This window comes from Ranitomeya variabilis, chromosome 4 (assembly GCF_051348905.1).
Source record: "Ranitomeya variabilis isolate aRanVar5 chromosome 4, aRanVar5.hap1, whole genome shotgun sequence".
NCBI lineage: Eukaryota > Metazoa > Chordata > Amphibia > Anura > Dendrobatidae > Ranitomeya > Ranitomeya variabilis.
The window spans coordinates 680,333,198-680,346,379 of record NC_135235.1 but is presented as its reverse complement, the minus strand read 5'-3'; the positions used below and the strand labels follow the sequence as shown (position 1 = coordinate 680,346,379).

General features: G+C 44.8%; 2 protein-coding genes across 2 annotated transcripts in view; one reads left to right on the top strand and one right to left on the bottom strand.

Moving 5' to 3' along the window:
- The window catches only part of LOC143766334 (uncharacterized), a 617,908-nt gene that overhangs the window by 21,986 nt on the left and 582,740 nt on the right, over positions 1–13,182 (bottom strand). Inside the window, exons 2-6 of the mRNA XM_077253929.1 lie at positions 5,386–5,535; positions 5,077–5,256; positions 4,869–4,992; positions 4,688–4,785; positions 4,428–4,518 (exon numbers count right to left, since the gene is read on the bottom strand). Of these exons, the coding sequence (XP_077110044.1) occupies positions 4,428–4,518; positions 4,688–4,785; positions 4,869–4,992; positions 5,077–5,256; positions 5,386–5,535 (643 nt within the window). The remainder of the gene's footprint in view (positions 1–4,427; positions 4,519–4,687; positions 4,786–4,868; positions 4,993–5,076; positions 5,257–5,385; positions 5,536–13,182) is intronic.
- The window catches only part of LOC143766330 (uncharacterized), a 1,024,462-nt gene that overhangs the window by 579,565 nt on the left and 431,715 nt on the right, over positions 1–13,182 (top strand). The window lies entirely within an intron of this gene.

Below are 13,182 nucleotides of genomic sequence, written 5' to 3'. Positions count from 1 at the left end.
ATGAACTCATGTGGAATCACCTGTGTTCAAAAGCCAGCAGAGCTTTGGACGGATCGGACATATGCTGTGTCCAAAGCGCTGCCGATTACTGTCCGTGAGGACGTAGCCCAACAGTTGCTGTGTGTGTGTGTGTGTCTTTATTTAATATTAATGAAGGTATCTGGCTGAAGAGGTTGAAAAAGGAAATGTCATCACAATTTTCTTTTTTATAATAATATATCTTTATTTAGCTCTATGGATTGACAAAAACGCATGAAAAACGAATAAAAACACATCAAAAAGGCATAAAAAACAAGCGGCTTTTCAGCTGCCTTTTTCTGCCAAGAGATGCAGAAACCTTGCAGGAATTTCTGCAAGCAAATACACATCGTGCACACATAGCCTTATTGCCCAGGAGGTCCCTAACAGTTACCAGATCCTCAAAAGGTAAGGTGGTCTTTTTGGAGGATTTTGCTACTGATACATCAATCTTAGGGAGTCTTCTCCCATAAACCTGCTTCTTCCTCGTCAAATGGGTACCACCTTTTTGACGCAGATCGAAGCGGACCCTTTTTTCTCAGGTCTCTTCCATTCTTTGTCAATGAGCATTTTAATTTTTTCATTGTTTAGGAATGAGTGCCTCCTTTTCTGTTCTAACCCCCCCCCCCCCCGAACTGTTCTAGGGGTTTTAGAATCTGCGATGCCCAAGGTTGTCCTAATGGCCCTTACCAATTTGTCAGCGTCTTCCTCTGGAAAGAACGGCCTGCTCCCTATGTCACTGTCAGAGGTGGAAGAGGAAGATGAGCCAGAAGAAGAGTCTGGTTTGTCCCTATCTTGAAATATTACTGACCCATCTGAATCAGATGCCTGCAGCTTTGGTCTCTTTTTCTCTGCTTTATCAGATGTTTTAATGAATCCTGGATCTCTGATTTTATTCTGAATTTTAAATCATAGAAAAACTGGGGGTTTCTTCAGAGATGGTCTTCTGAATACAGTTGAGGCATAGTTTTTTTTATATATGTGTTGGATAAGTTGTCTCCGCACAGTGCACATTCTTTGTTCTTCTGCTTGGCGCTACACTTCATGGGCCCTTCTCTAGTAAAAAAAATACATAGAGAAAAGGGACCTATTTAACATGGTGAACTTTCACAAAGATCACTCACCATTCTGATGTTCAGTCTAGGGTACCGGAGATGAAGGTAGGATTGGTTCACATAAACATTCTCCTCTTGAGGTGGTGGACTCATGACTCGTCCTGTCCCTCCAGGCGGTCTTGCTGCCACTTGCCCAACTGCAACTGCTTGTATTCCCGATGACACTGCTGTTGCTGTGGTGGCAGTGTCTGTTGATGCGGTGCCTGCTGCTGTGGCTCCTGAAGCACATCCATGCTTGAGGTTGCTGCAACGCGCCATTTTCTTGTGACCATCCCATTATATCTAGGGAAGGTACTGCCACACCTCCGCTGGTACCTCCCCAGTTTCGGGGTCATACATAATTTAAATCCAGTGCACTGTGAGCAGGGAGTCTCAGCCAGCCCTGCACATGCTCAGACCCAGATGGCCGCATCAAGTCCAGCGCCCTGCGTCATCAGGATATTACATCACACGTCCTGCGCAGACGCTGGCATCCATATTTTCCAGTGTGCTCATCACTGGGGTGTGCTGCAACTTACAGCACACACCCTGCAGCGCCTGAAGCATGTCCTGGCACACTCAGCACAAGGTGCTCCTCCAGCACCGGAATGCACAGACCAGGGTACTTTTGCCAAGAGGTCTCTGCCTGCACGACGCTGCACCGACCTACTGGCCAGTGGATGTATCCCCCGTCCGGAAGACATCCTGTCCCTGGACACCCTCCGGACCAGAGTAAGCCTTTAGCGCATAACTCAAAGGACGGTTACACCAAGGCCAGGAAACCAACTGACAAGGAGGAGAGTTACCAACCTTTTATTCAGTAGATTTCCTGCACTTTATGGGCAGATACCCTCTCTCAGGTGATGCCGTCATGGGAGAAGAGGAAAACAGTGTTTTCCACATTATTAGTGGCTAAAAGGCTCCTGAAAAGCAACATAGCTTCCATAAACCAACCCAGCAATATCCGCTCTCCGAAAAGTAAAATCTCCTTCTCGCTTCTGTGCCTTGCAGTGTGCCCAAACCAAATTTGGCATCCATATATTTGCCATTACTATAGTGAGAAGAACCCACTTAATTTAACCCCTTTCTGACATCGGACGGGATAGTACGTCCGAGGTCAGAAGCCCCTCTTTGATGCGGGCTCCGGCGGTGAGCCCGCATCAAAGCCGGGACATGTCAGCTGTTTTGAACAGCTGACATGTGCCCGCAATAGGCGCGGGCAGAATCGCGATCTGCCTGCGCCTATTAACTAGTTAAATGCCGCTGTCAAACGCAGACAGCAGCACTTAACTACCGCATCCGGCCGGTCGGCCGGAAATGACGGCATCGCCGACCCCCGTCACATGATCGGGGGTCAGCGATGCTTCAGCATTGTAACCATAGAGGTCCTTGAGACCTCTATGGTTACTGATCCCCGGCAGCTGTGAGCGCCACCCTGTGGTCGGTGCTCACAGCACACCTGATTTTCTGCTACATAGCAGCGAACATAAGATCGCTGCTATGTAGCAGAGCCGATCGTGTTGTGCCAGCTTCTAGCCTCCCATGGAGGCTATTGAAGCATGGCAAAAGTAAAAAAAAGATTTAAAAAATGTGAAAAAAATAATAAAAATATAAAAGTTTAAATCACCCCCCTTTCGCCCCAATCAAAATAAATCAATAAAAAAAAAAATCAAACCTACACATATTTGGTATCGCCGCGTTCAGAATCGCCCGATCTATCAATAAAAAAAAGCATTAACCTGATCGCTAAACAGCGTAGCGAGAAAAAAATTCGAAACGCCAGAATTACGTTTTTTTGGTCGCCGCGACATTGCATTAAAATGCAATAACGGGCGATCAAAAGAAAGTATCTGCACTAAAATGCTATAATTAAAAACGCCAGCTCGGCACGCAAAAAATAAGCCCTCAACCGATCCCAGATGATGAAAAATGGAGACGCTACAGGTATCGGAAAATGGCGCAATTTTTTTTTTAAGCAAAGTTTGGAATTTTTTTTCACCACTTAGATAAAAAATAACCTATTCATGTTAGGTGTCTATGAACTCGTAATGGCCTGGAGAATCATAATGGCAGGTCAGTTTTAGCATTTAGTGAACCTAGCAAAAAAGCCAAACAAAAAACAAGTGTGGGACTGCACTTTTTTTGCAATTTCACTGCACTTGGAATTTTTTTCCCGTTTTATAGTACACGACATGCTAAAACCAATGATGTCGTTCAAAAGTACAACTCGTCTGGCAAAAAATGAGCCCTCACAAGGCCAAATTGACGGAAAAATAAAAAAGGTATGGCTCTGGGAAGGAGGGGAGTGAAAAACGAACACGGAAAAACGAAAAATCCCAAGGTCATGAAGGGGTTAAGGTGTATATCTCCTGGAGCACAATCAGGGCACTATGTGGTGGGTAATAAAATGGTATATTTGCATTTTGCATTTTCTCTGTCCTCCTGGTATTGACCCGGCTACATGAAACACTGTGGCCCAAGCCTAGGGGTCTCTGTGTAAATCCAGACCCATGTAGAGGGTTAAAGGATGAAGAGCAAGACAATCCATGGGATCTGGAAAACGGAATAGATAGTGCCAAACATGTTTGTGGTGGCCATTTTTTGAGCTGCCAGATGACCACAAACAGTGCCCCAATACATTGTGTCTGCAAAGTATTCCAGCAAGATCTACATTCAAATACATAAATGTCGCACCTTCCCTTCTTAACATGTCATGTGCCAGACAGTAGTGTACAACCGTATATAGGGTATTGTCAGATTCAAGAGAATTTGGAAAATAATTTTTATGGTCTATTTGTTTCCTATAATCTTTTGTGAAGAATTCCAAAGATATCACCACAAAGTGACACACGTCAGATTTGAAATATGGGGCCTGAATAGGAACAAACAACAACTGGCTGCATGAAGTGGTTAAAACAGATTATTTTGGGCACTAACTACTGTAGTCAAAAGTTGTGACTATAGATAATAACACCAACTGAATTGAACAAACTCAACAGTCATAATCGTTTTCTTCAAGTGAGTTTCTAACTTGCCAGCACATTCTACGTACGCTGTCATTTGGCTTTGCAGTTTACAGATCTGGGCAGGAAAGGGAAAAATTATCCTAATCCCAGGGGGTGGTGGATCCTCCAAATGATAAGTTGTATAGAAAAGGGCTTTCAATGCCCAAAGTCATTTGAACAGTTTTGGGTGGAGAAGGATGTTGTGGTCAGGAGGCAAGATGGTGATCATGACTACACCACCAATAAAGCAACCACAGCCGATGACTGCGAAGAATCTGTGACTTCTCTGTATTTAGTGGTTAGCACTCACCTGGGTAGTCATATGTAGGAATCTCCTCTTTACACCACTCATCACCCCTCACATATGTCTCTGTAGCATTAATACGAGTCAGATCTTCACTCTGAAACAAATATTGTAAAGACAGATGGAGAAGTCACATCTATGATCAGCTCTAATCCTGCCATCTCCACCGTTCTCATTACACAAGTATAAAACAAGACTGAGCACAAGACCTTCACACCCGTCTACACATCATAGTGGAGATCTCATGACACCTTCACTCCATCTACCTGATGATTCTGAGGGACATTGGGATCTTCTTGTTTACAGTCTGGTGGAAGAAGAGGAAGGGGACATCTCTCTGGTGTTGTCCTCTTACTGGATACATCTGGAGGAAACAAATACAGGTACTGAATTCATTCTTTACATACAGATAATTATAGTCCGTGTGTATTTAGTCCTGTCTATTACCTGGTGATGTGAGGGGCTGAGGAACCTCCATCATGACGTCCTTGTACAGATCTTTGTGTCCTTCTAAATACTCCCACTCCTCCATGGAGAAATAGACGGCGACATCCTGACACCTTATAGAAACCTGACACATACAATGATACCGTCATCTCCCCGATACGTTAACAGCAATACTGTATAATGTCCCAGCATTCCCAAGCAGTGTCACCTCTCCAGTCAGCAGCTCAATCATCTTGTAGGTGAGTTCTAGGATCTTCTGGTCATTGATGTTCTCATGTATCAGGGGGTGAGGTGGAGGCTCCGTGATTGGACTCAGGAGTCTTCCACATCCCTCAGGCACAGGGTCCTGACAGCGCTCACTAGAGGTCTTCTTCACTATTGTGTAATCCTGGTAATGGAGAGACACTTAAATAAATCTCAATACAGACATTTCCAGAGTCCTCACCTCTACAGTTCTGTCCATCTGTTATTTCCACAGATAAGAATGATGTAATGTGACGTCATTAGAAATTCTCACCTCTCCAGTAAGCCGGAAGAGGATCTCTAGGGTGAGGTGTAATATCCTCTCCACCATCTTGTCTCTGTCCATATCAATCTTTGATGGGTAAATCAGGAAAATTCTCTTTTGTAGAAGATCTTCACTGATAGGATTTGATATTGTAGAGACCTGAAGGAGAAGAAGATGAGCTGATGTAACATGATAAAAATCTTGTGTAATAATACAATTACTGGAGATAATAAGGGGAACATATGAGGAGATTTATTATTTTATAGTATTTAGTTTTCTTCTTTACATCTACTAATAAAACCTTTATATTTAGGCCACAGACAACAAGCAGTTTCTTCCTCGGAGTCGGCAGCTGAATACGTTTCTCATAGACTCATCTTCCATAACGCTAATTCTCGTCTCATTTACCGACACTGGAATCGGCATTAGCAATACTGCAGGAGATATTCATTACACGTGACAGGAGAAATAACTACTTCATGATGAGGATGACATCTTCATCTTCTACTACGGCTCTAGAAACATATTTGTCCAGAGTCCATCACTGACTCCATCACCACCGGCCGTCTATATGAAGGTTTCCCGTCTTTCCCGCACTGTAATCTTCTATCACGTTAGATCTCAGGTCTGATCCACACACAGAAGTTTGAGGCTTTTATAAAAGCTTATTTTTTTGAGCAAACACTGCAGACACAAATTATCTGATCCCAAAGTCTCCATGTACAGTGAATTATGGGATTTATTTCTGGCCTTAAGGTACCTTCACACTAAACGATATCGCTAGCGATCCGTGACGTTGCAGCGTCCTGGCTAGCGATATCGTTGTGTTTGACAGGCAGCAGCGATCAGGATCCTGCTGTGATATCGCTGGTCATTGAAGAAAGTTCAGAACTTTATTTGGTCGTCAGACCGGCGTGTATCGTCGTGTTTGACACCAAAAGCAACGATGCCAGCGATGTTTTACACTGGTAACCAGGGTAAACATCGGGTTTCTGAGCGCAGGGCCGCGCTTAGTAACCCGATGTTTACCCTGGTTACCAGTGTAAAATGTAAAAAAACAAACAGTACATACTCACCTTCGCGTCCCCCGGCATCCGCTTCCCACACTGACTGAGCGCCGGCCGTAAAGTGAAAGCACAGCACAGCGGTGACGTCACCGCTCTGCTGTTAGGGCCGGCGCTCAGTCAGTGTGGGAAGCGGACGCCGGGGGACGCGAAGGTGAGTATGTACTGTTTTTTTTTTTTACATTTTACACTGGTAACCAGGGTAAACATCGGGTTACTAAGCACGGCCCTGCGCTTAGCAACCCGATGTTTACCCTGGTTACCCGGGGACCTCGGCATCGTTGGTCGCTGGAGAGCGGTCTGTTTGACAGCTCTCCAGCGACCAAGCAGCGACGCTGCAGCGATCGGCATCGTTGTCTGCATCGCTGCAGTGTCGCTAAGTGTGACGGTACCTTAAGGCTTTTCTATATTACAAGAAAAACACCAGAAACAAAGCAGATATTAAAATGTTTCAAAAGAAGATTGCCACCAACAATTTGTGTAAAGAAAAAAACATAAAAAAGCAGAAGACACATTTTGTAATTTTTTAGCATGTTAAACATTTGTTTGAAAAAAAAAATTAGCTCTTTTGGGCCCCAGAACATAGATGTACCCCGCAGGGACAGCACAGATGCGGCTGCAACAAAAATCCTGGCAGTTTAACCACTTGCTAATGTAAAAATCAAACATGGCATCTAAGAAAGTGTGACTGAGTCTGGCTGAATGCTTCTTCTCCCCCAAGTACTCGATAGTATGGGGCGGCCAAGTTACTACAATACTTACATGCCTAATAATGGTGTCTGGGCTGCAATGTACGAAGGTCTATGTGGCCAGGCCAAATGCAGCATCCGATAAGTTACCTTTTAATGTCCCAAAACACATTAGACTAAAGTTACATGATAGCACTGATTTTGGTGGTGGTGGTGGGGGGGGGTTGGGTGACTATATAATGTATTTGGGGAACTCCTGACAGATGATGTCAGGGCAGAGAAGGATCTGGCATCCTGAATTTCAGAGGCTAATCCGTTTGTTCTTCCTGTAGATAATCCTCTGCTCAGGGCCGTATTTGCCACTGGGCACTTGAGGGCACATGATAATGGTAATATTGCGGCATGCATGTCACACACATAGGATACACATATTATTTATATCCAAGAAAGATGCCTATATTAATATGCCATGTGTGTATACTAGGACTAAATAAAGGGACAACTGAAAAGCAGAAATCCTAATACTCCACAGAGAACACAGTCAACAAATCCCATAAAACGTATATCTTTAATAAATATATATAAAAAAATCAACAATACACAGAACAGATACATAGGGGCGGCACGTGCCTAGGGCGGGACCATACGGGGGGCGGCACCTGAGCAAGGTTTTTTTTTTAATTTAAGTCCTGGGTCACCTCCCGACCGACCGAAGGCCGCCCGCCCTCCCGCCTGCCTCCCACCCACCCTCCTTGAAGACGATACTCACCCTGCTCCAGCGATGCCTGGTCTCAGCATCTGCAGCTCGTCCTGAATGAGCGGTCACGTGGTACCGCTCATTAAGGTCATGAATATGGGCATATTCATGACCTTAATGAGCGGTACCACGTGACCGCTCAGACAGGAAGAAGGTGCTGCGCCGGGAGTCGGGACAGAGCCAGAGGGGTGTCGGCGCGGCCGCGCGGTGTGGGAAAGGTGAGTATGAGGGACGGGGGGATAGGGGACGGGGGGAATGAAGGAGGACGGTAAGCCGCGCCATGCAAGATGGGAGCGGGAGCTGGGGGGGTGGAGAGATGAGCCATGCATACAGGGGGGGGATATGAGCCATGCATACAGGAGGGGGGTGGAATATGAGCCATGCATACAAGAGGTGGGGGGAATTATGAGCCATGCATACAGTGGGGGATTATGAGCCATGCATACAGGGGTGGGGGGGATTATGAGCCATGCATACAGGGGGTAATATGAGCCATGCATACAGGAGGGGGGGGTGGAATATGAGCCATGCAAACAAGAGGTGGGGGGGAATTATGAGCCATGCATACAGGGGGGGGGATTATGAGCCATGCATACAGGAGGGGGGGTTGGAATATGAGCCATGCATACAAGAGGTGGGGGGGAATTATGAGCCATGCATACAAGGGGGAATATGAACCATGCATACAGGAGGGGGGTGGAATATGAGCCATGCATACAAGAGGTGGGGGGGAATTATGAGCCATGCATACGGGGGGGATTATGAGCCATACATACAGGGGGGAATATGAGCCCTGCATACAGGAGGGGGGTGATGGAATATGAGCCATGCATACAGGAGGTGGGGGGGGGAATTATGAGCCATACATACAGGAGGGGGGGATTATGAGCCATGCATACAGGAGGGGAGGTGGAATATGAGCCATGCATACAGGAGGGGGGGATATGAGCCATGCATACAGGAGGAGGGGAAGAATATGAGCCATGCATATGGGATGGGAGAGAGATGAGCCATGCATACAGGAGGGGGGGATATGAGCCATGCATACAAAATGGGAGGGGGGCATTATACAGTATGGAGCATCATGTGTGGCCATTATACACTATGGAGCATCATGTGTGGCCATTATACAGTATTGAGCATCATGTGGGGTCATTATACAGTATGGAGCATCATGTGTGGCCATTATACAGTATGGAGCATCATGTGTGGCCATTATACAGTATGGAGCATCATGTGTGGCCATTATACAGTATGGAGCATCATGTAGGGTAATTATACAGTATGGAGCATCATGTGTGGCCATTATACAGTATGGAGCATCATGTGGGGTAATTATACAGTATGGAGCATCATGTGTGGCCATTATACAGTATGGAGCATCATGTGTGGCCATATTTATTTTTGTTTATAATTATTGTATATGAAACAGTGTGATCAGCAGGCTAAATGGGTGTGGTTTGGACGTGGATATGAGTGTGACTAGTTGTGAAATTGGGTGTGGTCAGAGGCGTGGCCCAAAATTTGCCGCACGCGTACCGCAAACTTTATACCTCTTTACCTTCTTCAAAAGTTGGGAGGTATGGTACCGCATTTGCCAGATCATGGCAAGTGCCACAACTCCCATGGGGAATGAATAAGGCCGAACCCAGTGTTGCCGTAAGTGATCCGTTACACGGCAGATGCAGAAAAACTGCCCGATCTGCTGCAAAAGGCTACTTTCACATCAGCGATTCTTGCCAAAGTCACTGCCGATAGTGTCATACTCACCAAAGGGGAAGGCAGCACTAAAAGTGCCTAGGGCAGCAGAAACTCTAAATACGCCCCTGCCTCCGCTAGAGCAGTTTGGAGGCGACTCACTCTCTCAATTTGTTGTGCAATTTCTCCTGAGTACACCAATACCCCATATGTGGGGGAAATCCACTGTTTGGGCACATGGCAGGGCTCAGAAGGAAGGGAAGGAGCACCGTTTGACTTTTCGAAAGCAAAATTGTCTGGAATCGATGGCGGCACCATGTCGCGTTTACAGACACCTCGGCTGTGCCTAAACAGTGGAAATCTCCCAATTCTAACTCCACAACCCCAACCACAACACAACCAAAACCCCAATCCGAACCCTAACCACAACCATAACCCAACCCTAACCTTAACCACAACCCTAACCACAACCTTAACCTCAACCCTAACCACAACCCTAACCACAACACAACCCTAACCCCAATACAGCCCTAACTCCAACACAACCTTAATCCCAACCCAACCTTAATGACAACCCTAACCCCAATGCAACCTTAACAGCAACGCAACCGTAACCCTAACACAAGCATAACCCCAATCTTAACCCAACCCGATACCTAACCCAAAATGCAAAGAATTGAAAAAAACTGCTATTTTTTAATTGCATCATTTTTATGTAACTAAGAGGGTGAAAAAGGGGGGTTAATTTACTATTTTTTTAATTTTGATCACTGTGATAGGGTCTATCACAGTGATTAAAATAAAATAATAGTAAAAATCTCCTTTTGTTGCCGGTTACCGGCCAGCAGATCTTGGCGGGAGCACTGCGCATGCACCCGCCATTTTCTTCCAGGAAGCCGAGACTCCAGAGATTTTCCGATGCTGGTGGGTACTGTACACTTATTTCTAGGCGCCGTTAAAAAGCAGCGCTGAGGAATAAGTACCCTTAACTGCGCCGTTTAAAGTCATATTGGCGGTCGTTAACAGGTTAACCCCTTCATGACCCAGGCTATTTTGACCTTAATGTAATAGAACAGACCCAAGAAGAAAATTAACTGTTTACGGTTCACCCACATTGCTCACACCCCCAGTGGGGGAGCATATAAATAGGGAGGACCACTAATAATTACAAAAAGGACACTCCTACAATATTAAGGACCAAAAAAGAAATTGGAGTATATGTCCAGAAGATTAATATTCCAAATTTTATTGAATAAATAACACAAATAACAAGACAAACATTTAGGCAGCACATAAATATATATAAATAAATTCAGTTAAGGTGGGTAGCACAGACCAGAAAGCCGGTGCTGTCCATTACCAACGCCATATAAATATAACAAGTCATATGCATAATGCGAAGTTTTGTACCAAGGCACAGGGAACATATGTTGGGTCGTGTATAAACACCCGTGCAGCCCTGTACACAGGCTAGCACTCAAGTGACCAATAGTCAAAAACCCGACCCCATGCACTTACCACAAGAATGGCGTCAGACTTGGACAGCACCGTTGCCCCAACGCGCGTTTCGCGTCGGCTTCGTCAGGGGGCGGTGACGAAGGCCCCCTGACGAAGCCGACGCGAAACGCGCGTTGGGACAACGGTGCTGTCCAAGTCTGACGCCATTCTTGTGGTAAGTGCATGGGGTCGGGTTTTTGACTATTGGTCACTTGAGTGCTAGCCTGTGTACAGGGCTGCACGGGTGTTTATACACGACCCAACATATGTTCCCTGTGCCTTGGTACAAAACTTCGCATTATGCATATGACTTGTTATATTTATATGGCGTTGGTAATGGACAGCACCGGCTTTCTGGTCTGTGCTACCCACCTTAACTGAATTTATTTATATATATTTATGTGCTGCCTAAATGTTTGTCTTGTTATTTGTGTTATTTATTCAATAAAATTTGGAATATTAATCTTCTGGACATATACTCCAATTTCTTTTTTGGTCCTTTATTTTGACCTTAATGACCTGGCCGTTTTTTGCAATTCTGACCAGTGTCCCTTTATGAGGTAATAACTCAGGAACGCTTTAACGGATCCTAGCGGTTCTGAGATTGTTTTTTCGTGACATATTGGGCTTCATGTTAGTGGTAAATTTAGGTCGATAATTTCTGCTTTTATTTGTGAAAAAAACAGAAATTTGGCGAAAATTTTGAAAATTTTGCAATTTTCACATTTTGAATTTTTATTCTGTTAAACCAGAGAGTTATGTAACACAAAATAGTACATAAATAACATTTCCCACATGTCTACTTTACATCAGCACAATTTTGGAAACAACATTTTTTTTTTTGCTAGGAAGTTATAAGGGTTAAAATTTGACCAGTGATTTCTCATTTTTACAACAACATTTACAAAACCATTTTTTTTAGGGACCACCTCACATTTGAAGTCAGCTTGAGGGTTCTATATGGCTGAAAATACCCAAAAGTGACACCATTCTAAAAACTGCACCCCTCAAGGTGCTCAAAACCACATTCAAGAAGTTTATTAATCCTTCAGGTGCTTCACAGCAGCAGAAGCAACATGGAAGGAAAAAATGAACATTTAACTTTTTAGTCACAAAAATGATCTTTTAGCAACAATTTTTTTATTTTCCCAAGGGTAAAAGGAGAAACTGGACCACGAAAGTTGTTGTCCAATTTGTCCTGAGTATGCTGATACCTCATATGTGGGGGTAAACCACTGTTTGGGGGCACGGCAGGGATCGGAAGGGAAGGAACGCCATTTGACTTTTTGAATGAAAAATTATCTCCATCGTTAGCGGACACCATGTCGCGTTTGGAGAGCCCCTGTGTGCCTAAACATTGGAGCTCCCCCACAAGTAACCCCATTTTGGAAACTAGCCCCCCCCCCAAGGAACTTATCTAGATGCATAGTGAGCACTTTAAACCCCCAGGTGCTTCACAGAAGTTTATAACGCAGAGCCATGAAAATAAAAAATAATGTTTCTTTTCTCAAATATGATTTTTTAGCCCGCAATTTTTTATTTTTCCAAGGCTAACAGGAGAAATTTGACCCAAAAAGTTGTTTTCCAGTTTCTCCTGAGTACACTGATACCCCATATGTGGGGGTAAACCACTGTTTGGGCACACGTCGGGGTTCGGAAGGGAAGTAGTGACGTTTTGAAATGCAGACTTTGATGGAATGCTCTGCGGGCGTCACGTTGCGTTTGCAGAGCCCCTGATGTGCCTAAACAGTAGAAACTCCCCACAAGTGACCCCATTTTGGAAACTAGACCCCCAAAGGAACTTATCTAGATGTGTGGTGAGCACTTTGAACCCCCAAGTGCTTCACAGAAGTTTATAACGCAGAGCCATGAAAATAATAAATACGTTTTCTTTCCTCAAAAATAATTTTTTAGCCCAGAATTTTTTAATTTTCCCAAGGGCAACAGGAGAAATTTGACCCCAAGAGTTGTTGTCCAGTTTCTCCTGAGTACGCCGATACCCCATATGTGGGGGTAAACCACTGTTTGGGCACATGCCGGGGCTCGGAAGTGAAGTAGTGACGTTTTGAAATGCAGACTTAGATGGAATGCTCTGCGGGTG